This window comes from Larimichthys crocea, chromosome III, assembly GCF_000972845.2.
Source record: "Larimichthys crocea isolate SSNF chromosome III, L_crocea_2.0, whole genome shotgun sequence".
Taxonomy (NCBI): Eukaryota; Metazoa; Chordata; class Actinopteri; family Sciaenidae; genus Larimichthys; species Larimichthys crocea.
The window spans coordinates 13372476-13397883 of NC_040013.1; the positions used below are offsets into that span (position 1 = coordinate 13372476).

Below are 25408 nucleotides of genomic sequence, written 5' to 3' on the forward strand. Positions count from 1 at the left end.
ACATATACGGGTTTAAAATGATTTTTATAACAGGTGCTGTTCGGCATGATGAGTTAAAATAAATTTAATGTATATAGATTTTTTTTTAATTAATTAATTAATTTTTTCCCGCTTTTCACTGCTGTCCTTGGGAACAGTAGCTAAACAACGTGGTTGCTAAGCGACACGTAGTGACGATTCTCTGTGCATATTTAAAGCAGGGACAGTATCACGTGCCACACTCTCAGCAGGTTTATATTCACGTGGTCAGATTAAGTGAAATAAATGATTTTGTAATGCGGTCAACAATATTTTCTGTTAGTGTGTTCAACATTTCGAAGACAAAAACACATTCAATGCAGGTTTTTGTTACAAACAATTTATTTCCGTCTCAGTCAATAAGCAAAACAGTACATCTAAAAAAAAAAAATTATATAATATTCACTGCAGTTTTGGCACTACACTATACATAAGTGAGGTACTAAATGCTTCAATGCTTGGACTGATTTCAAGTCATCAGGGGAAAACATACACAAACCAAAGTGAGGTTTAGAAAAAAAAAAAAAGGTAAATATCAGAGAATAAGAGGGAAGAGGTCACAATTATGGATAGGCGGTTTGGTTATTTTCTTGCACCGAATCGCATGAAAAACTGTGCTCAGGTCCTCACAGCAAACGCGTCACACAGCACAGCAGCAGGGGGGAGCTTGCCCTCTCCCTTTCTCTGCAAGGTGATGAGAATAGGCTCCACTGCTAAAAAAGCTCAGCTACTCAGAAACACTTTCTATGAAAAAAATTAAAACTTAGCACTTCAAAAAAAGTAAAATAAATAAATAAATATGTTGTGTGCATATTTGCTATACCATGACATGAACGCACATGATGCATATGACCATGTATAGAGCAAACAGCCACACAAACATCGTGCTGCAGGTGTCAGTCTAATCTAAAGGAGACCATTGTTCAATTCTCTGTGGCTTGTAACAAACACTTCACTATTGCATGATAGTAAAGAGTGTGTCCTACACTGGACAATGTGTTGGCTCAGAGTTGATACTTGGGATTGAATCCTGAGAAATGTGTGGGACACTGGCAGATGTCTTCAAGCATCCCGTAAACACGCGCACACACACATACATCCGTGCACACAAACCAAAAAAAAACAAAAAAGGGAAAAAAAAAACTGTACAGTAATGTTACAAACTGCAGGTCATTCCTCCCTGCTATGACTGATCCTTAAATATTAAGTATAGTAGAAATGTAAATGAGCTAAATACATAAATACACAACTTTTCAATCCTTATGTGATCCACAACTCAGTTGCTTTGTGTGGCTCTCTTCTTCCAGGGCGATGCTGGATCTTTTGTCAGTCAAGAAATGGGGCCTCCTCCTTCATGCAGGCTGGTATCTTAATCTGGGGTTGTCCCAGACTGATACAAATGAAACACAAAAAAACAAAACTTAGAAATATGACATTCAGCAATGAATCTTTATCAAGTTTAATGTCTTTTGGGTGTGCTTGTGAACGCATGAAGTGATATTTATGTTTTGAGAACAGTGTAGTTAAAATGCTTTACCAGGTTTTAGGCATAGTAACAAGGGGAGACCAGTAAGTCAGTCAAGACCAGCAGCTGGTCATCTGTGAACTGCTGCTTATGTTGCTGCCAGTTGTCATGGTGAGTCCGTCGGAAATTTGACAGGGTTTTCTTCACAGTCATCTGAAAGGTAACAATAATAAAAAAAAAAGGCTAAATCCCACAGGTTTTTGCTGAAGGTCGAAAGATAATCCCACTGCGACAATATAAGGTGATTAGCAGGTGATTACACATACTTCAATGGGTTGTGTGTCATTTAGGTGAGCACTCAGGTCCATTAACAGCTGGGGCATCCAGGTGGGCACATCATATGGGCTTGACAGAATACAAGCACTCAATCCAAGAACACCAGCATGGCGCCGCACTAAGTCTACAAAAACATAACAGGAGGGATTAAAAAGAAAACAAGTGTGTCATGACATATTCTTGAGTAGTTAACTCTAGATAAGTTCCTCACCAGCAGAGGGTATAGTGTCCACTATAGAGCCGAGGTCCCTTTTCCTCTTCTTAGGCAAGCAAGTCTTACAGAGAGCCTCAAAATGTGCCTGCATGGGGGCGTCCATGGACAGGAAATTGCACTGAAGAAAGCCACTGAGTGTAGTGGCAGCCATTTCTCTTACCTAGAAAAGAAAGGCAGAAAGAAGAGATGGAAGGCCGTGTGTAAAAGTGTACAACAAAGTATTAATTACAACACACATTAGAATGGTCCAACTGAGTCCCGACTTTTTTGTTAACTGGATACTTGATACTTATATTTGATACTACATTGTAATCAAACAGATGTTGGCATATTACAAATTAGTATTAGGGCAACAGAGGGTAATGCCTGCACCCTCCCTTTGAGTAGATCATTGCTCCACAGTTCCACAATTTTTTTTTATTATTATTTTAATAATTACCCTCCCTAATAATAAATATTTGGACTACAAGGACACAAACTTCATATGCATCCTCAATCAGGAATCAAGTCCTATTACACTAGTAAGATGCTCTTCTTGGCTATCATGGCATAATTTCCCTTTTGCGTAGCAACTCTGTTTGTTGCATTTACTTCCCCAAACTAACACACAAACCCAAGCACCTTCCTGCACTGTATAACCCACACCACAGCAACAATGTCATTAGGCAGGGTGTTCCACTCGTGTCCAGCTGAATGGAAATAGCAGCCAGCTGGGGACTGGGGGTGGATGTGTGTGTGTGTGTGTGTGTGTGTGTGTGTGTGTGTGTGTTGTGTGAAAATGGTCTGTTGCCCATTTTACAATATGTCTCCATTCTCAGAGGGAAACTCTTAAACGGGTATTATGCAAATCTCTGAGCAGTGAGGATAGGCTTCTTATATTGAATAGGATCACTAGGGCAGACAGCCCTCCTCTACACATTTTTCAGTTTTGTATAATCTCTCGTAAAAGGGAAGGTGACAAAAAGGAGTTACTGTGTGCATAAAATGTATCTTTGCACCAGTCAGATTCTATTTGACTAATAAAGCTGATTCTGAAGAAATGAGCGTAATGAAAGTGTGAGTTCGCTCAGGCCTATATATCAGGCGTAGGTAAGTTTAAGAGGCCAAATAAAAATGGCTACTTTCATCCATCCCCCACTTCTCGTTTGTCTCTACTCCATCCCTCTCCCTCTCATCCTTCTTCAATCTGGACGTTATCTCCATAGCAACAGATTACTGCAGCCTGTGGTTTCCATAGCAACAGCTAGAGGACCGGAGGGGGGGAGTGGAGAGCCAGGAGGAGAGTGCTGAATCACTACAGTGGAGCTGAAAGACAGTGTGAGTGCCTGCGAGCATAAACCAGCATGTATTGTCCAATAGCTTGGTGAATATTATATAATCAGACCGCCATATGTTTGTTCCATCTTTCAACAATCTTCTAGTGACCATTTTTCCACACTGACTACATGTTTCAGCTTTCACATTTGAATGATTTTCAGGTTAAACAGTGTTTCATTACCTCCAGCTGCTCATCTTCCAGCAGTCTTATCACCAGTGCCCGGACATTATTCACCGCTTTCTGGTCACTCATGAAGGTGAACAGGTTGTAAAAAACCATAATCTGGAGGTATGTGAGCACCGTGTAGCGAGCATGCCAGGAGCTGCTGCCAGCAATCTGCAACACACACACACACAACAACAAACCCACCCTACATCAATAATATGCTCTGAGCATTTGTTCCACAAGAAGAACAGATCATGCCCTGGATGAATACAACATTTAGGTGTTTTTTGTTTTTTTTGCAACGGAGCTCCTGTTTTGGGTTCATACAAGTTTATACAATATCAAATGGGTTACACAACAATTAAATCAGAAAAAAAAAAAACAAGTCGAAGTGATCTCTGCATGTGTCACACCAATCCATAGCTTCAGTTTTTAATCATTAGATAATCAAATTTGCATATTATATTATTATTATTGGTCATCTTTATTTTTAAGTAAGATTAAATTTATACCGTCAGTTGTTCTTCAGGGAGCTGCACACTACTGTACTGACACAATATGTTATGTCACAGACTCATTTAAAACTGAATTTTGAGCAGGGCAGACTTGAAAAGTCTCATTCAGTTGTCATTCCCTTTGGATTTTTCAACTTTCTGCTTCTTGGTTATAAAAACTTCTTGGTTACTGGTTATAAAAACAGGAGGGCCTGTAAGAAACTCATGTGCCATGTGTGATGCAGATGAAAAGTGGACTAAGCCACAGGTGTCAGATAACTCGCCTCCTGTAGGGCACTGAGGACCATGGGGATCTGTTCTGGGTAGAGGAGTCCCTGAGACATCAGAGAAAGACAGGTCTTCGCGTCTCTCTTCAGTTCATCGTAACTGTCATCATTCTCAACTGGAGCGATCTGGAACAGAGCGCCAAGATAGATTAACGGGAGGGCGGACGTCATTTTTATGATGTGTGTATCCAGGGAAAGTCGGAAGTACCAAAGCTAGTGGATCAAGGCTATGAATGAGTGAGTGAATGTTTCACCTTAAAGAGCAGAGGAAGCAACTGTAGTTGTTCTGGCACAGCAGTGGAGAAGGAGCGACCAGCACTTGAAATGAGCCATTTCAGCACTGGAAATATATGAAGACAGGAAATGTTAAAAAAAAAAACACTGCTTCAAATTAATGCCTAAACCATTGCTACAAAAAACAGTACTTCGTTGTGACGCTTGTGTTTAGACGATAGACCCTTGACCCACCTGTTTTGAGTAGCTTGATGGCTTGCGTCCTCTCGTCCTGCACTCCCACCTCGTTCTCCTCAGTCACGTGATTCTGGATCTCCTCATCACCCTCGGTTAGAGGCTTCAGCTGCAGCAGTATTCGGTCTGTGAAGTCAGAGATGCGCGGGGAGGTGGTCGGCTGAGTGTATGGCAGGTTGACATCAATCATGAAGATGTATGTGAGCACGCTGGAAGGACAGCAAATCAGAGCATGAGACACAAAAAAAATACACAAAAGTTTATAATGAGAAATAGTACATTCATGTTCACTATGGGGGTAAAAAAGGACCTCACCTCCCAATTCGTTCCCTCACATTCTTGTAGACCTGTGTGAGTTTGGGCTCCAGGTATTGTAGCAACCTGTGGAGGAGCTCTGGAACACGCCACTCCTGCTGAGCTAGGCCTCCCTGCAGCACATAGAGACGACTGCAAAGGAAAAAATGAAGCACAATCATCACAGTTTGTCAGTCACAGCAACATCTGCTTGAGGCAGCAACCTTTCAACTCACCAGGCATCGACAAAGGAGCCCCCCTCTCCATTGACTGGAGACTCCATTAGCATCTCAAACAGCCAGTGTAGCTTACGTGGGTCCCTGCTCTCCTGTATGAACGGAAACAGAGTCATATGGAAGGAAATACGAGTGACACAAGTTTAAAAGATGGAAGGATAAAGACATGATGGAAACAAACGAGAAAATCTTACACAGGCCGTGGCAATGCAGGTGCCCCAGTCTGCATAGGTTTCAATTGTGATGTTGGACAGGGCGGTACGGAGCAGTGGACACAACAGCTCCCAAAGGCTCTCAACCTGTAAAAGAACACAAGTGTATGTAAGAGTACATTCTGCAAAGCACGTGTGAAAGGAACATCAAACCACATTACTATGTAAGAATACATACCTTTGAGTAGCTCCAGTGCTTGCAGCCTCTGATCAGTCCAGAGATGATCTCTGCGACACAGCGCTGTTTGCTCTCGTGGGAGTCAGCCACCAGACGCTCCATGTGCGGCTGGAGCAGAGGTAGAAAAGCGTCGCTGAAGTTGCGGAACAATCCCTGGAAAAGCAGAGAAAGTGAGCAGATTAATGTCTTTATTGATTTTTTTTTTTTTTAAGTCAGTTCCTGCCATCAAACACTACTCTCATGGAGTCTCACCTTGAACAAACAGAACCTGCGAGGGCTGAACTTGTCCTTGCCTTTACGGTCCTCAAGAGAGAGAAACTCAATGAACTGGTTGATGAACACTGGGTCCGAGAAATGGTCAAAGATGATCTGCTCCCGCTGTTGGGAAGGGCATGAAAATTAATTTTCCTAGATGCAGTCAACATTACTTTACATTATTGCGTGTGTATGGCTGTGTACAAACCTCTGTCATTTCCTCTCTGGTCAGGTTGTGTTTGGGTTGCTCCTCCTGGGGTGCATACATCAACAGTTTTCTAGAGAACAATAAGAAGACATGGGTAAATAAATAAAGGTAAACGATGTTGTTGTACAGACAGAGAGAAACAAATAAATATACCAAGACAGCAAAAGACAGTCAAGTAAATAAAACAACAAGTATTAGAAAATAAGAACCTTGGCCAGCTATAGTATCCCCAGTGAGTCTTCTCCACAAACACACAGCCATCCCAGTCCTGCTGTGTGCGTGGAAGGTTGCTGCTGTTGTACTGGAGCCACTGGTTGTCTTGACGGTCCCCTGCTACCATATCACTTAGCTCCTTCACTCCACCTACCAAAGATAAGTCAAGATTTTTGGAGATGATCTTTAGAAATTATCATGAGAATGAAAATGAGATACAAAAACTGTAATGTTCATACACACACACACACACACACACAAAAAACAAAAAACAAACAATGCTTACAAAGTTCAGAGGGGCTGACGGGGACTTTCTTATGTGATCTCTTTATTTGTTTCATTATCCCTGCCACAGCTGATATCGCCACCTAATGGAGAAAATAAGACATTTCAAAACTAAACATCCACAGGAAAGCATCTGTGTGTTTGTTTAAGAATCACAACACTACGACATGTCTCATAATGTATGCGTGACATACCTTGCGGACATAGAGGGAGTCATGGTTGAGGCTCTTGACAAAGAATGTAATGGCCGGCGGTGGGAGTTGGTGGTCGTCTCTCAGCAACAATGACAAGAAGCCGATTGCAATGTGTTCAAACTTCCAAGGCCTGGAACGATAAACAAAGCAGAGGTTACACACAGCAATAAATACATTCAAAAAAGAAACCATATTAAATGTTGTTATTATAAAATATTAAGTTAGCCTACATGTTTCTGTTGTTGATGCACCCCAGCAGATCACCAATGAGCTGTTTGTATTTCCTACAAAGAAATAGAACAATGTTAGTATTTGCATCTGTTGATGTAACCATCTGGCTCACAGTAGTAGAGAGTAAGGACATCATCTTAACAGGTTATGTGTCAATATTTTCAAGTATTTCATTCTTTGAGGACAAAAGACTGTGATGGCAAACTGGACACTATATGTCAAGTCATTTTAGATCAAAATAATTGCTCAAAGAAGAGGTCTTTGGTGCAGTGAGGTTTCTTGTATCTTGTTGCTGATGTGAACTTACTCAACAGACTCAGAGTTCTTGATCTCCTGCCTCTTTAGACCCTCTGCTGCTTCTTCTTCTGAAGGAACAGGATCCTTGGGAAAAGGATTTCCCGTAATCATAAGTTGTTTGGCCACCGCACAGCACTCAGCAGGGACCTAGAGGGATTAAAAAAGATAAAAATGTATAGTGTAAGAAATAATTTGTGAAAATATGTGGCAAGGAATGAAATTTAAAACAAGCCCCACGAGGAGAGAGTGCTTTGTTAAATTCTGAGAGACGGAGAGCAGACACACAAGGGGGAGACTATTGAAATATTGGCTTTTCCTCACACAACTATCTTCTTCCATTTGTGTTCTTGATGTTTTTCTTACAGAGAAGTCGATGCCGATGGTCTCATACTGGCGATGGATTTTGTCTGCGAGGTCATCAAAGAGCCGCACGATTGAGGGCTTCTCCAGAGACATGGCGGAGCTGAGGCCAGAGCGGACAACGGCGGGCCATGTGAGAGCAATGCATTCCCAGTCGTGCAAATTTGCCAGGCACACTCCACTGTGATTCCCCAGAAGACAGTACAAGGCACCCTGGAGACATACGAAAGAATATAAATGAGAAAATTGAATTCTTGAGATGTATAGAAGCTCGTTTCTGTGAGCTTCTATGTTGTAGGGCAGGACACAGATGTGCCAGAGAGGACGGACATACTTTGAACTGCTGCTGAGTGACGCTGCCATTGTCCGGGTTGAGAAACTCCAGGACATGGGGGATAAGATCTCTGCAGCAGAAATTGTAGGTTCCCAGTGCAGTGAACAACACATTTTGAGCTCTGCTGCGAACCTGGAAGGCAATAAAAAGTCTCAGTTATTGTATTATTTTACTTTTTCATAAGAGCTAATAAATGCCTGGATGTCTAATTGTTGAAGCCGTGTCGTGTGGAACTCACTTGACTGTAGGTGCTTGTGGAAAGCCTCAACAGATCTCTCATCAGCTCCTGGTGAATGCTCCTGTACTGACATCCCTCCACTGTCAGCTTTCGCAGCTGATAAAACAAAGTTATAAAGTTATAAAATGGTAAAATACAAATCAAACAAGAAAAAGTCATTTCTCTATGAAGGACTTACCTCATGCTGGAGCATGACTCTGTCTATTAGCAGAGCTCTGATGTGCTGCTTTCTGCCATGAAGCTGCAAATACAACAGCAAAAAAAATGTACATTTTAAAATGTCAGCTTTAAAGCTAAACTTTAAGGTAAACGTTGAGGGGGAGAGTGCATGGGTTTTAATGCCTTCACAGGATGACAAGATTTCTCACCCTGTTTTCCATTGATTTCTTCACAAGGTTGAAGCTCTTCCAGCGGGAGTCAAACTCGTGCTTGTGAGAACCTTTGAAATGCAGCAGGTCGCTGATGATCTGAAAGGTATCATAGGCACATATGCTGATGAGTATGGGACAAGGGGATACAGGGAATACACGCTATTAACACCATCCTGTGTCCAGAGGTGTGTGTGTGAGTATGACAAACTTAGTTCAAGTCCGGCTATATCTACACTATGTCCTACTCACCGTATGACAACTTACACACACTGCTCCCACTGTGGTTTTCCAAAAAAAAAATATCACGTGTGTGTGGACATGAGCCAAATATATCAACCAATGCGTGGGAACAAAGCAATTTCACTCTATAGACTGAACCCCGTAATTAGCACATTATTCAACACAAACAAATATTGTCAAGACTTAAATGTATATAAAGATATTATGTTAGTGCCTGCCCACCTTGATGATGGAGAAAAGAGACTTGGTGTCATCTTCAGAGTGCTCCAGGATGTAATCTGCAAGATGAAGTAAAGGTATATTGTGAGCGTGCCTGCTCACATCAATGTGACTACAATTTGGTTAGGGATGTGCCTGTAGAACAAAGAGAGATCAAACTTACGTAGCAGCTGTCTCATCACACCACAGACGGCATCTCTGTAGTTTTCTCTTGATTTATCTGCAGAAGAGATACTATCCCGGTGTCAGATTATACAGATATAACAAACGCTATCGTTTATCTATTGTGAGCAACATGTTTATTATCCGAAAAGGTCTTAAAAAGTGATTTACGCACCATACTCTGTTCCCGTGTAGAGGGTGGTCTCATCTAGATTCACCATGCTGTGGACCCTGAGGGGAAAAAAAGCAGGTTCAAAGCCAAATTAACTAATTCAATTTGAAATACATTTTGCAGAATTGAAAACTGGTCTAAAAACATCATATGTTCCATATTAAGTCCATCATACTGTCCTCAGAAATAAGCCAATCGTTCAATTTGCAAATCCAGAGAGCCTTTGATTCCTGAAGGGTACTACAGGAGACTTTACCTAACATTTGTTAACCAACAGTGTCGGGTTTTTATAGTCTGGACATATAGTGTATGAGTGCAACTGCTTACAGCTCAGGGATGGGCTCTCCTTTTAGTGGAGGCATCAGACCCCCAGCTCCTAGGAGGCAGTGCTGAACAATGGTCAGGCTCTGTAGGACATCGTCTCTGAAAAACCACAAAATGAACTCTTATACACATTATATATACATACACATTACTGAACCACACAAAACAAACAGAAATTGACTGAATCCAGTGCAACAAGCTAGTGACTTTAGCAGACATCACAATATCATTTTAGACTTGTTCCTCCTCACCTGCTCATGTCCTGCTCTCCCTGTGCAAACCTCTGAAGGCGCTGAAGTTCAGGCTGGAGGATCAGGTCCAGTAAATAAAAAACAAAGGAGGTCTCCTCAACACTGGGCACATGCCACCGGATATCCAAATTCCACAGGTCCCCAGGCCGACCCCAGTCCTACGTGGAATGAACACAATGAGCAAAGCTCATCATTCAGACATTTATGCAGACATTTCCAGCACTTAAAAATATAGCCAAGTCTCTCTCTGACAAACAAAAACTAACAGTTACTGAATAAAACCATTATTTGAAAAACAGGATCCTGATTGACATTGCGGTTATAATGTTGATTAAGTAAAAGGTCTGAGGTATATCACTGTATTGAAAAGAAATTAAAACCAGTTCAAGTCTGATGCACAACATAACACATTGCCCAGGGCCTGCACTAGTGCTGCAATTGTGGCATCTTTAAGTGAGACGTCTTATCTCTCCAGTGGTACAAGAGACAGTAATCCAGCCAAGTGATCTACTATCCATGTCTCTACCAAGGAAGAGACTTAATGGGATCAAAGTACCGGCTATCTTCACTTACCAACAGTCTAAAGAGAGAAGCAGACAATTTATCAAATTAGGTCACACTGACGGGCCACAGAGAGTTGTTTGGTTTACCTGGTTTAAGGACAAATGTCTGTAATAATAAAGAGTTTGCCTGTTTTGGGGGGGAGGTGAGTGTTTTTCCCTGATAGATATGTGGGACAACTACAATAAATAAAGCAAGACTGTTGCTGCTAAAGAAAATATAAGACTGATTAAGCTCCTTAAATGTACAACCAATCAATTCGTACCTTGATGGGTAGGTAGTCACTGATTGGTTGATGGAAGCCTCCTGGCACACTGCAGTACTCTGTGGGGTAGATGAGGGCTGAGGAGCGAAGGATGTGGTGCAGCAGGTTGCAAGCTAGAGTGTAGCCCTGCTTACACTTGAGGTGAAGCGTCAACTGCAAAATCTGGACCAGCTCTGATCGATAGGGCAGGACCTTGTCACCGTCCACCCGAGTCACCTGAAGGGAAAATATAGCGGAGAACAGAATTATAGATAGGTGTTTGCAAATACCGGAACATAGGGATTGAATTAGTAAGAAATGAGCCGTGTTAATCACCTCGGACAGTAGCTGGAGATTCCACAACAGCTCCTTGTCGAGCTCCTCCTCATTCGACACTTCCTCATCTATTTATAACAACAATGGCGTGTCAGGCAAATGTCAAAGACACATGGAGGAAAATGTTTGTCGTGCCTTAAAAAAAAAACTCCTCATAGAAACGCTGATTTGTGTGTGATGAGCACTTACTGACAGCGATTTGGTTTATGGCATTACAGCAGTGCGGCACAAACTTCTTGAGTGACTCTGCGGGGTTACACTGAAAACAGATCCCAGGATGAAGATAGTAAACTAATACGGTAAAAGAGATTGAGGCTTTGATCTCACAGCAAGAGTTGCATGAGCCGCCAAGACTCACCTTGGAAGCAGCTCTGCACATGTCAGCCACCATTCTCCCAGACACTCGCGTCTCAAAGATGTTTGTGGTCGCAAAGTTGAACACCTTATCCAGTGCCACCTGTTAAAACAACGTGACAAATGAGTTCATATGGATACAAACATATGGTACATATATATATGCACACAAAGGAGAAAATGAAACGAGTGTGTGAACCTTGAAGATGTCCAAGGAGCACTGTGTGAGGATGGTGCTAAAGGTGGAAGACAGGCCGAGCTCTACCAGACTCTCCAGATGAGTCATTTTCTCTGTTTCTGTTTCCTCTCGTGTTTGTTCCAGAGTGCTGCTGTCGATCAGGGCAAAGCATCTGTGCAGAAAAAAAATAAAGAAAAAAAATGTTAAAATGTTTATCTTTTCACTTTAATACTGAGCAGATTAAATACTGTTGGTTATGAGTCTTGATCCAAGGATGCTATGAAATGGTATGAATTCATTACGTAAAACATTGCAACATTTTGTTTACATCCATCAATCCTACAATCGTGCACTGGAACAAGTGTTTGGTTTCATACACGCATATTTAACTGTGTTCAAATAAACTTTTGCTGCGTAAACTTGAGAGCACAACATTTTTACAGAGCTTCCTTCCATATATGTTTACTCAATTGATGTCAGCCATAAATAAAATGAATTGAAAACTACAGGATGTGAACATAAACCCACGACTAAAAACATTCACATTACATATAAATACATAAAATGTAATCTGCTGTCATAACTGCGTTACTTTTGGTGCTGAAAAAAACTTCACGTACCTGTCCATGAACTGAAGCACAAAGTCTTCAAACTCGGCTGAGGCCGAGCACATCTCTCTTTCTACCTGAAAGTCATAAAAAAAACATAAATGGCTATATTCAAGGATTTAACACCTTGCATTTAATTACGGCAAAAAGAGGAAAAATAGAAAGAAAAAAAAAGAAAAGAGAGATTCACCTCTGTCAAGTCTGTTCTTTCATGTAGGGCAGACGAACAGTCCACCAAAGGCACAAGAGTCACAAATGTAGCAATAAATTGGAATGTGATCTGTTGGGACAGGAGTGATGTTTATGTCAGATTTTAGAATTTAACAACAAACAAACACCAAACAGTCAGGAAGAAGATAGACGTGAGTAATGCTAGAAGCTCACCATGCACTTGCTGAAGTCATTCGGGTCGACGCCTGGCAGAGCCCTCATGAGCAGGGGCAGCATGTGAGTGGGTCCCTCAGGAAAGCGGTGCCCACCTGACACTAGGCTCCGGGCCACACCAATCATGCAGCTCAGAGTGGCTGTCAGCTGGTGGGGCTCTGTTAGAGTCTCCAGAGCGGGGTATGTTCTACGGTCAAGACAGAAAACAGTCATCTCTTTGTGTTCATTTCAAAATGTGGCCTTGACTCTTATCCGGAGCAGAACACTGGTAACAGTGGTGTGGATTGTGAAGAAACAGAACTTGGGTGATAGATTCATCCTAGAAATTCTCAAACTTACTTCTCCAGCACGGGGGGAATGACCAACTCAGGCCTCATTAGAGCGAGATTTTGCAGGGCCTGTGCTGCATCCAGACTGCCCGTCTTGCTGAACATGGCCAGCAGGACCGGCTGGATCATGCTCTCCACAAAGTCTGTTATATTCTCCTCTGTGAGCTTGTGACTGTCTGGTATTGGTGTTAGCCACGTGGGCTTTCTGTAGCGCTCTCGGTGGAGCCGGCGTACCACGCTGGCCGGGAGACGCTGGAGCAGCTTCATGAGTTTCATCTGGACATGAGGACAGAGGGACAGTAAGGACAGAGACATGACACACAGGTGTGACCAACCTGTGTGGAAACACATGTGTGGGACAATGTGCATCCATGTAGTCTGGACGAATTGACATAATGGACATGTAAACACAAACCAAGCGAGTGTTCTTGGTTAGCTCTGATACATCACATGATAGATCACTTCAGTAGCACTTTTTACTCTTGGCTGATTGCAACACAGAGTTTACATGTAATACAACAACAGCCGAGTGGATGAACATCTCACGTGTATCCAAGCAACAGCCCAGAATACACACAAACTCATTCCCCCCCTGCCAAAAATAAAGGTTTGTGTATGAGGACACGTTGCTGCCTGTGCTGTTTCAAATCTAGCAGAGGGGGGATCCTCAAAACAGAAAGGCATGCGGCCTTGTGACCTTTAATAGCATTGCAACCGTCTCAGTCACATGCCCTCTCATCATTTCTGAAATTTGATACTGCCGTAAACTCTGACGGCCGACGAGATTCAGGAACGTTCCTAGAAAAAAAAAAAAATGACGACAAGCGACTACGCCCTCTGTTACTGTAAACACTGCCTCCGTGTGCCACGGTATGCTGTGTTAACATTGTGCTGGAATTCTAGTGGGAACAATCTTGATGGGTAATGTATCTAAACTCACTGGAAGTATGCAAACCCTCATGAGTTTAGTTATTTAGAAATTCTCCTGCTACTCACAGAGGCTCAAGTCAGGCATACACATGATGTTAAATGTAAACTGCAAATGATTAAACATTCTCATGTTGTGTGCGTGTGTGTTGACTAATATTTTTATCCTCTTATATTAAACCTTACTATTAGCGATTGGCTCAAACATGCCATAAGGTGTTCTGACAGAGATTTCTGTATATTTGTTTTATCTGTGTTCTACTTATTAGTTGGGGACGGGTGGGCCTCAGTTGGAAAACATGATGATGTCATGTATTTCCATGCAACAATCAGAGTTGAGATATATTTGAATCAAACAGGATTGTTTAGTTTTAAAGCTCCAGTGTGTCAGATTTAGGAGCCTCTACTTACAGAACACGGCAGAGCACTGTGTACGCCACAAAAAAATACAAGTCATTGTATATCTGTTGTCTTTGAATAAGCCCTTCATATGTATAGAGAGCAGTTCCTCTTCCAGAGAGTCCAACATGATGCATTGTCATGTTTCTACAGCAGCCCAGAACACACAGAACTAAAAACACTAGCGCTAGATAAGGCCCTTTCATGTTTTTGAGGGTGAGGGAGGGGTTATTCAGTTGGTTGAAAATTCCAATCACACTTTAATCCTTCACACTGTACCTTTAAACTCTAAAACTTTAAACTAAAACTTTGTTTTTCCAAACTGTAATTTTGAGTGTCGCTCATATAGTCCACATTCTTTCTTCGATTCCATAATGATCCAAAAGAAATAAAGAGGTGACTCACCAACCAGCGGCCATGGTTTGACGGATGGAAGAAGGATGCGATACTGTTGAAAAGGCCACTGAGCTGTGCTTGTGCTTGTTTGCTGGGTCCTCCCTGAAATCGACACAATGAGAGTCATTGTAAAATTCAGTATGTTAAAGTATAACTCTTTATATAATATATAATGTATCATTTATGAGAATGAACTAACCAGGAGGGATGAGACCCAAAGCACCACATGGCTGATGTCGTAGGCATTGGTGACATATCGAGGTACCATCATCTGACTGGTTCCCACAGGGAGATTCAAACTCCTCAAAATTCTTGTGAAAATCTGAAACGTGAGAAACAAAAAAACAATTCTGATCTACGTGATCTCCATGTCTGACTATTTATACGCGGACTAAACGTGATCAAAGCTCGTGACTGATATAACTGGGTCAGGAGTTCATGTTTATGTTTATCAGTAACGCATGCTGGTGTCGTCAAAAAGCACCGATCAAAACAGTTACTCAGCAGAAATGCAACCATGATGCAAGTCACTTCTTGTCAGCCACAAACAGAAGGAAGATAAACAAGGGAACTTGATAGTTTGTTTCTCTGATGAGCAGCAGTGGCCATGAAACATACACCATGAGCCAAAATTACAAAGGTCACACTGCACATGATAGCCTGTGCCACGAATTTCAAAAGGAGTACTAAATTGTGTAATGGGTGGTGGAAAGAAATGAAGACAACAAACCTTAGGGATGTAAGGGTCCCAATCAATGTAGCCGATGTTGTCGTTGGCCAAGCGGGCAAAGAGACTGACCAGATGCTGCAAAGATGTAGACAACGTGTTACACTGGGAAGACGTACTAGAGAGAAGAGATACTGACTGCTGAACATTGAGGCTTTTTAAAAACAAATAAGGCTTCTCACCACTTCCCAGCTTGGAAGATTTTGCACAGAAACCCATAAGCTGATTAACTCGTCGAACCACAACCTGTCAACGACAACAAATGTTTACAAAAGCAGGAGACAACCAATACACACATGTAACATTTAACAGACACAAGGGTAAAAGTCAAAGTAGGGTAAGGAGTGGGTCCTCGAAGACTGGGACTAGCAAGATAATGTGCTTTATAATAAATGAATGTCATCTTTCACCATGAGGACTCATTTACAGTCCTCAGTGGCTACTTCAATAGCATACCTGTATAAAACAAGACTGAGTAGCACTTTATTTTATGGGTCCATAATTCTGAATAATTTGCAAATGATTTCCAAGCTTGTTATTATATGAGATCTACAGATAATATTCATACAATACATTAATTACGATTAATTTAGTTTTTTTTGTCTGAGTGCACAGCATGTCAGAGGAACATGCCAATATAAAGAAATATTACTTTTTTTTGTATGCACTGTTTCATGTATAGACATCATGACGCTTTTTACCAGCAACCCAATATAATGATAGCATTAGGGATACATGAGGTGATGGTGAATGTTCTAAAAGAAGGGGAATCAAAGGTGAGAGGTAAGTTAAAATGTCTAAATTCCCACAATGATTATGGCCAAATCACGTAGCTCTTTTACAATAAATAATTCACAGGAAATATTTAAGATATAATGATCCCTCAAAATAAAGAATTACCCAATTAGTAGGCCCTTTTTTTCTTCAAGGCATGCAAGATGCTACACAGATTTCTTAGGGCTGATTTCTACTGGGATGAGATTTGAATTGTACACAGTCATGATCCTAAAAAAACTCAGAGTAATCACTTGCTTCATTCCCCTTATGGAAGTGAATGTTTTAGAGAGACTGTGGCCATGAGGGGATGCATGTGGTCAGCACTCTGCAACATTGTTAAGGCATTAGGTAGGCGGTGACATTTAAGGGATGTTCCAACAGCATTAAGAGGCCTCAGAAATCACTCACCACATCTCTACACCGTGGTGTAATCATGACGTGGGAGGAATGGAAAGTCAGCCAATATGATAATTAATACAAAAATGTGCTCTATCAATCTTTAACAAGTGGTAGAACTGGAAATTAGTGACAAGAATCAATGTGTGATTTTTAATCCTATTGGTTCGGAAAACTAGAAATGAGTCTTGGTTCTTTTTTTCTTTTTTTAAAATAGCGCTCATTTCAATGTGTCTTTATGGAATACACACCCGCCACATATTCACAGAGGCGCTTGTTTCATTATGTAGCAGTGAGTGGCTGGCAGTCATCTGCGTCGCACATCATTCATTCATCTCTTCTCGCTTCAGAAGCCGAGTGATTCTTTATCGGATCTCAAGGCTGACTCGCTAAAACTGCCCTCAGACTGGAGCGATATCTTGGATCTTAACCATACATAGGAGAAGATGAGAAGTTTCTTACTTGAACCCCTTGTGGTGCAGCTCTGGAGGCAAAGTCGTAGGTAGAAAGAGCTCAAAGTAGCTGATTGCTCTTTGCATGGTGACATCAAAGGGACAGAGGAGGGGTCTCCACTCATCCAGCATCTCCTGAGTAGCAGACTCTGAAAAGTATCTGAACAGACAATAACAATTAGATTTCTTGTAGTCTTAAGTCGATGACAGGTGTTGTTATTGAGCTTATGAATAGGTATATGAACACTTGAAGCACATCCTGACCAGCTTCACAGCTTAGAAGTTGCTGCAAAGATGGACAAGCCTCTTAAATTCTTTACAAATCACATCATTACACAACTTAGCACTTTGAATCTTGTCTAGATTCATATGAATGTAAGTGATAGCATACAACTGTGAATCATCAAACTCAAAATGTGTTTATTTATATAGCACCTTTCATGCAGACCAAAGTGTTTCACAGAGCAAAAATACAACAGAGATAGACAACAATGAATAGAGTCCAGCAAAATAGATAAAACAAGATAAAATTAGGCCATACAATTATAAAATGTTCTTTTTTTTTTAAACCAAGTCAACAAACATAAAAACTACAACAATAAAACAAATAGAATGTATATAATAAATGCAGAGGATAAAAAGTAAAAGAAAGAAAGGCCTTAAATAAAAGCCAGGCTAAAAAGCTCCAAAGCTCCAAAACAACACAGATTTCATTTCATAATGTTCATGAAACATGCAGACACAACAAACATCAGATGAAGTGAGTCCTACTGATTTTATCCTCTTTGAACTTTGTCCACCTTTTGCAGCAATTAAAGCAGCACATCTCTCTCGCAACTTCAAAACTAATGTTATCCCATGCCTTCAGCAACTCAAGCCAAAGGCTTTCCGTTGAATGTACAATAGATCTGTCCAGTTTATTTTCCATTTCACCCCAAATTTGCTCTGTGGGGTTGAGGTCTGGACTTTGAAGGAGCCAGTCCATCATTTTCGATGTTTCAGCAGATTCTTTCCGTCACCGGTAGTTCCAGCAATATTTAGAAGAATGGTTATGGTCACTGTCCTCTTGGAAAATAAACCCAGGCCCAATAAGATAACTCCCAGATGCTATTCTGTGTCTCATCGGATTATTGTGGTATACTTTCTTATTCATGATGCCATTAATTTTCACTAAGTCACCTGTACCTGAGGCTGAAATGGCAACTCACACCATAATACAACCCCCTCTGTGAAGACACTCATTTTTATATCTCCCCCCCTGCCTTTGTCCAACATACACTCTTCACTTGTTGCCAAACTGTTCTTCACCCAGTTTCCAATGCACAGTTCTTGAAGACACTGTTGCACCCTTAGTCATTGCGGCGTTTATCTCTTCACACAGTTCTCATGAGGTCTGTCTTCAGTCCTTAAGACTGAGAATTTTGAGATGCTTCACTTGTCTGTTTGAATGTTTCTTTTTTTTCTACCTTTTTGGTTCTGGGGTGAATTGGTGGCATCATGGTGGTCCAAAGTGTACTTTACAGTGCTTGGACTGCATCTCAAGACACAGGCCTAGCTTGTTTTTGTTTTTTAAAGGAAAATTACCTAAATCTTCTTATGTTGGCTCTATTCTATAGTTTAAAGAGCACAATGATGACATTGTAGATATTTGGTTCATTTTATGGGCATTTTAATGAGCTATTCAACAAAAACAACTGAAACCTCTTAAGTATGCCAAGTGTTCTATAATCTAATAATTTTGGCCACAACTGTAAATCTTAAGTTTAAGAGTCCAGCTGCTGAGGATCTGAGGGACGTGCTTGGTACATATCTCTGTAGTGTGTCTAAAAGATAGGTCGGAGCCAAGCCATTCAGTGATTTAAAAAACAGTAAGAGAATCTTAAATCAATTCTAAAACTAATGGGCAACCAGTGCACAGATTTTGAAATGGGGGTTATATGTGCCCTCTGTCTGGTCTGTCTGGTCTAGTACTTGGGCTGCAGAGTTCTGTACCAGTTGTAAGTGGCCTAGTGTTTTTTTGGGAAGACCGGACAGAAGGGCCTTACAGTAATCGAGTCTTGAGGTGATATCAAGTATGTTTGTGTCATGTTTACATTACAGACAGGGGACTGTAATACACACGCACCAGCAGCTACTGAAATTTCAATGTTGGAGTGCCATGTTCCACAAACAGAGATTACAAGGCACACACCTGGCACATTTTCACTGTTAGGGTAAATCCTGTAGTCCCACTAGGCTCATAGTCCCACAGGGGGATTTTCATGGTTTATTATGCGCTTGTGTAAACCCCTGCAGGTTATTTCAGGTCACTTAACCTGTTCGGAGAAGTCAAATCCATTGGAGACCTTGAAAAAAAATGGTACTTCCAACCAAAGGCTACTTCCCTCTGCCTCACAGCTGATCCACGGTGTCTCAACAGCTGACCAACAAATCACTCTCCCTTCTCGCAGAAACAGGAAACTCTCACACAAGACAGAATTAGATGAGATAATAGGATTAGTGTGTGCAAAGTGAGGGACGAGTCACAGTGCTTGCCTAAGATATCTGCACAAGTGCAACTAGGGAGAAGACAATCGGGGACTTGCTGGTGACAGCAAAGTGGAATGATGAAGTAATGATGAAGTAATTCAGTGAAGCTTTAATAAGAAACATTTGGATTCGTCCCCCACCACAGCATCCAAAACACAGCCAACATTCAAGGGGTTTCTTTCCTATTGGTACATTTTTAGAAAATTGTAGTTTTGGATATACCTCTTTCACCCTATTATTAAATCTGTCAAGTTACTAAAATCATTATGGATGCAATGTCAGAAAACAATATCCAGTGTCTCATTAAAACCCTCCAGTGGCTTACATTTCAAAAGATGAGTCAGTTGAAGACACACATAATCAAGATGTACTCACGGTCTGCAGCTTTTCACGAGTGTTTTCAGTACACCTTCCACAGAGCTGTAATAAACAAAATGACAGAGGGATGTCAGGGCATGTCAAAACAACGGCTGAAACACTGATGTTAGAGTTAAACAATCTTCACGTCAATGCAACTTGACACTGATTGCATGCACACAGAAACTTCTTTACAAACCTGACTGGTGTACAGTGAGCAAGAAAATCTAAAAGGGCTAGTGTGTAAGTGAGAAAGCTGGAATAATGCATCATTAATAGACAGTGATCCCTTCGCTGAAAAAACAAACAAACATAGTAATTGCTACCATTAGCGGTCGACTTTCCTGACAGGCCGCACACGATATAATATCTAGCTCGATAGATTCACTGACTGTCCGTTCATAACATAACAGTTTGTTAGAGGTGGTTTGGGATTCAAAACTAATCAGACATCTTACACATCACAAACTCCTGACATGATTATCTTCACATATAGGCTGCAAACGCAGGGCTGTGATCACATAACAGTGTTGAAAGCTCGTGACCGATATAACCACAGCTTTTGAGCTCCCCACCCAATCCCACCGATCTGCTCGCATGCAAGCTCAAGCCATGCCTTGTTGGAAATGCCCTGCCAATCCCACTCAGCGACTGTTTTTTCTCCACATCATTTCAGTCTTTTTGTAGCTGACATACTCCACATTTAATCATCTAACAATAGCTGAATTATGGGAAACACTCTGCAAGCCAAACTGCAGCTATCTAAATGCAAGTTCCTGAAACCTGATGTTTAGCGCTGTAAGCCCACAAAACACAGGCCACAGACCAGGGGCAAAACTCATGCACTGCAAATCCAACAAGAAAGGGGAACCCAGACTACACTACATGACCTTTGTATGTGTGTTGGAATGAACCATCACGTTAACCCCGACTCGAGGAGGGCAGGAAACGTGACAAGAGCTTGCACTCCTCTGTAACACCTAAAAGTGCTGAGTGGTAGTGCAAGTACGGCTAACTTTAGCTGAGAGGAGGGAAATGCAACAGCAAAAACTCCCCTGAACATGGGCCACAGTATAGATAATTGTTGGGATGTCATTAATTTAAATAAATTAATCCCAATATGGTGGGCATCCTTTTGTGAAATACTGCCCTTAACAACCTGACAGAAATCCCAGAAAAAGCCTATTATCACTCTCTTATAGTTGATATGGGAGGTAGGAGAAGGGGTAAAAAAATAAAAAAAATAAAAATAAAAAAAAGCCTATTAGCTGCAGTGCGACAGTCTCCAATATGAGTGAAATGTTAACATTGATTAAGTCTTCTGTCACAAGCTGCATACTGTATGGGGTGTCCAGTTTTGGCTCTCACATGCAATGTATAAAAAATAAAATAAATAAATACATAAAAAACAAAAAAAACAAGTAAGTGCCTCAAAAAATGAATTCAAAGTAAAACACAAAGAGAAGTATTGTCCTTACCACCTCTGAACCAATTTTAGCATTATGAGTTTAAAGGATGAACGAGGCCGTGGAGAACTGAATGTGAAAGGAGAAAAAGGCATAAAGAACACATTCAGCACACGACAAAAAGTGCCAATCACTGAGAAATATGAACAATACTATGCATCAACTTATACAACTTATCATGTAATCAGAGTACCATATTTGGTGTGTATCAGTATAGTTTTGAAAGAGGTGAGCCGGCAATCAGCCGAAGCAGCTTGCTTCCATCGGCTGTCAACGTAAAGTGATGTGCAGCGTACAATGTTCCCATAGCACCATAAAAGAGCACCTCGCACTGCTTGCTAAGAACTTCATAGGGAATTTCTAAAGGGTGTTCCACAAGGTATAAAGACATTTAAACTTCTCCCCAAAACTGTGCTACTTGTAAAAGGTCATAGTGGACATTTTTCCTTGTGAAAAGTAGTTATGACAGGTATGTGGCATACGCAAATGTTCCTCTTGTTCTCCAACATACGGTCCAATTACACAAGCACAATTAGATCATATTCAAACTAATAAAAACCCATAACCTACTGTACATCTATCCATCTATTCATTAAAGCTGTGAAAGCACAAAATGAACTAAGTGAACAATATACAGCCTTGCCTTTTAACAATGTTTAGTCTTGAAAATTATTATAGTAAGAGAAGTCATCAGTGGAAGATTACTTAGCTACTAAGGCAGCTAATTCACATTAAAAGAGATGGGCCTTTGTGTGCCGTGCGTAAAAAAAAGTAATCCTGACAGTAAGGAAATGTTGGAATGTTGGACTTAGGGGAAAAAAACAGTCTATCCCAACAAGACAGAAATCCCTGGGTATGTTCAGGTTGAGGTTAAATACATTTCACTTTCATTCTTACTCATTAGCTTTTCAAGTAACAGGAAATCTGTTTGCTCTGTAGGAAATTACAGACAAAATGCTTGCTGCATTTGTAATTGATTGAATAAAAATGACACTTTCATTTCCATGTATGTCTACTAAACATTATCTGATGTGCCGCACAACCAGCAACAGCGAAGAACAGAGGCATACTTGGGAAACCAGTTGAGACCCAGATGCTCGGTCTTGGAGAAAAGAATCCTGTCATGCAGCTCGTACAGTGGTCTCCAGCTCAGCTCAAGGTCCTCCCTTGACAGTAGTTCCCTTTTCCTGTTGAATGAGTCCCACAAACAGATAGATGAGAATAAACACAGACATCCTAGCTCATCATAGAGCCTTACACTATGGAAAAAAAAATCTTTAAGATCACACAATGTATGAGTATTTTTATGGTGGATAAAACACTCAAAATAATATTTTTTTGTGAAAAGTGTAAGTGTACTGAACATGTAATGTCACAACTGCTTAACAAGTTGTTGAGTCAAACATCTGGGGCAGATTCTTACTTGAGGAGATTGATAAGGAGCCGAGCAAGGCCCTGCATCATGCTGATCTCCAGCCTGGGGATCGTCACTAGCTCATAGAGCAGCTTGATGAACAGCACATGGTCTTCTTTGCTGAACTTCCGCCCGTACAGTCTCATGTACCTAAATAAAAAAAGTACAGATTTTAGGGGTTAATGCTTCAGTTTCAACATCCGTGAGTTGTCAGTGGCCCTGTGAGCAGCGTGAACACAAACATACGCTCATGTCCATGTAAAAAAAAATAAATAAAAGCAAACTGTTTTTTTTTTGTTGTTGTCATTTTTAAATAATATAACAAACACCCATCCTTGTTGAGACCTTTGAAACTGACAACTACAAAAGTGTCTGTATCATTGTTAAAATGCCAAAAATACCAGTGAACAGAATCTGGGTCATCCACACAGTAAACTTTCCATCTCTCTGAGCCGGCAGTGACTCACTGTTGGACTGAGCAATGCGCCAGCATTGGGGACTGAAACGGATTAAAGACAGCCCGGCAACCGAGTACAACAAAATGAAACAACACTCTAAATAATCCATGCTCTTATTGACAATATTTTAGCTGGCACGGTGTGATATATAAGAGGGGGGGGGTCAAATATGATGTTGCAATTTTTTGGCTTTGGGTGAAGCTTCAATGAAGTGGCAGTATGACTTGACCTTCACAGGTGCCTCATATTAAAACCAAGTGAAGCACAAGAGATATTTTATCTACATGCACATAAGATGTTTCCTTGAGGAAACTCACTAATCCATCAAACTGCTCTTTTTCTATTGGACTCATCTGGTGACTTATCACCTGACCTGCAGGTTCAAAAAGCAAATGTCTAAAACCGGAACTCAGGCAAAGCGTAATGTCAACGACACTATATTGCGCCGATTATACACTTGGCAACTTGTAGTTTCTAGGCAGAACCCTTAAGGTTAGCTCACATATAATAAGCCATTTTAAAAGCCTCGGGTTATTGAGCAATACACCAACCTGAAGATAAGCCAGAGAGTTTGTACAGAGCAAACTGTTAGCTTAGCAAACAGAAACTCAATGTTGCCTTCCAGTCAAACACATAAACACACAGAGAAATGCTGTACAGAGCGTTATTATATTAATAATAATAATATTCAAAAGTTTACTGACTTCAAGAGACTCGAGGTGAGCAACACCTGTTGGGATAGCAAAGATTAGTGTGTTACTTACGTGGAAAGTTTCCTCGTCCAAAACAAAACACCGGGCCATATTTCTCTGAGCTGAACAGCTCGGCACAAGTTCCCTTTGATTTTACTCAAAAGATCATTTGACTCATCGTCTAACCTGTCCGCGTACGGCAGAAGTTTGTTGTATACGATGTCTTTCTGAGGAGCAAAACCCAATGTGTCAGACTGAGCTTTTTTCATAGTACAATTTCTAACCGGCTAGCTTCAATATGCTAGCAATTTTTGTTGTTGTTTGTTTGTTTTACTGCCGGCTGTACCGATCGGTCTCCCGGTGCACGTTGTTATGCCACCGGGCTTTCTAAATGACGGCTAGCAGCTAGCTGACAGCCTGTGAGCTTGTTGTGGCCCACACGGTGACCAAGTTATGAGATTCACAAGTTGATGACAAGCTAGCTAGCCATCTAGCTAAAGTTAAGTTAGATTATTTTCTCAGAAAACATCATCAACGCCGCTGTATAAAAAAATATTAAGGCTAACGGGAAAAAAACAACAAAAAAAAAACACTTGTCCAGACAACGCGTTGGCACTCGGACACCGCTTCCTTCGGCTAATGTTGTCCCCCCCAAAAAAAAAACCTGACAACCAGCTAACGGTCTAGCTACAGTTAGCTCTCTCTCTACTACAAAAGCACAGTCATGTCCCAAGGACTGTCAACGTCGACTGATTCATCCAACTACGGCGCAGCAGACTGCAGACGACACCCAGCTACAACCCACTCAACGCGGCCGTCATATCCGCTCGCTGCCAAGAGGACTCCACTTCCCAGAATGCCGCTCTCCATTCATGCTTTTTATAAACGCGTATCCTTCAGCCACTCCAACAGGATGACTTTAAATCCACTTAAGAGCTCGAGTCCTCGGGTGCTTTTCTATTTATAGTTATATAAATAATTGCTCAACAATTATTTATGATTTTAGGAAAAAAAAAAAAAATACCAGGCATGGTCTGGTAGATTGATTATTCGTGACCCAGTGAGTCACTAAAAAGGGGCCAATAAATTATTATAAATAATTACGCACATAATTATAAAAAGGTATTATCATAACTTAATTATAAAAATAATAATAATAATAATAATAATATAATAATAACAATAATCTACACCATCATCTTCGTTATGTGCTATTGTGTGTAACTTTGTATTTTGTATAATGTATCCTGTGTTTTTTTGCTTTGTACTGTTTGTTATTGTGCTGTAATGTGTTTTAATTGTCGAAGGGACTGCATATGAAAAGTAGCTGTAAGCTTACTGAGTACATCAAATGTAATCGTTTATGTTTATGTTTAATACTGTAC

General features: G+C 40.9%; 1 protein-coding gene across 4 annotated transcripts; it reads right to left on the bottom strand.

The window, feature by feature from the left end:
* Positions 1 to 342: 342 nt before the first annotated feature.
* psme4a (proteasome activator subunit 4a) lies at positions 343 to 24874 on the bottom strand. 4 transcript variants are annotated; one of them, XM_010756626.3, is made up of 48 exons: positions 24096 to 24874; positions 22883 to 23023; positions 22530 to 22646; positions 21472 to 21528; positions 20012 to 20056; positions 17118 to 17267; positions 15665 to 15728; positions 15486 to 15560; positions 14955 to 15077; positions 14765 to 14857; positions 13044 to 13309; positions 12705 to 12891; positions 12511 to 12600; positions 12333 to 12397; positions 11734 to 11884; positions 11539 to 11637; positions 11370 to 11439; positions 11181 to 11248; positions 10866 to 11081; positions 10040 to 10197; positions 9792 to 9887; positions 9468 to 9523; positions 9294 to 9350; positions 9134 to 9189; positions 8669 to 8767; positions 8479 to 8541; positions 8301 to 8396; positions 8063 to 8194; positions 7732 to 7941; positions 7379 to 7515; positions 7071 to 7124; positions 6841 to 6970; positions 6648 to 6729; positions 6358 to 6511; positions 6149 to 6218; positions 5938 to 6063; positions 5686 to 5838; positions 5490 to 5594; positions 5296 to 5387; positions 5081 to 5212; positions 4766 to 4974; positions 4552 to 4637; positions 4295 to 4423; positions 3532 to 3687; positions 2031 to 2193; positions 1810 to 1943; positions 1556 to 1696; positions 343 to 1408 (listed from the first exon to the last, which is right to left on the bottom strand). In XM_010756626.3, the coding sequence occupies exons 1-47, from the start codon at positions 24290 to 24292 to the stop codon at positions 1562 to 1564; spliced, it is 5544 nt and encodes a 1847-aa protein (XP_010754928.3). In that variant the 5' UTR covers positions 24293 to 24874; the 3' UTR covers positions 343 to 1408; positions 1556 to 1561. The 4 variants fall into 4 exon arrangements, with proteins under 4 accessions (XP_010754928.3, XP_019131207.2, XP_010754934.3 ...); XM_019275662.2 differs by having other exon boundaries at positions 7690 to 7941; XM_010756632.3 differs by lacking the exon at positions 21472 to 21528 and having other exon boundaries at positions 7690 to 7941.
* Between the last annotated feature and the right edge of the window lie 534 nt (positions 24875 to 25408).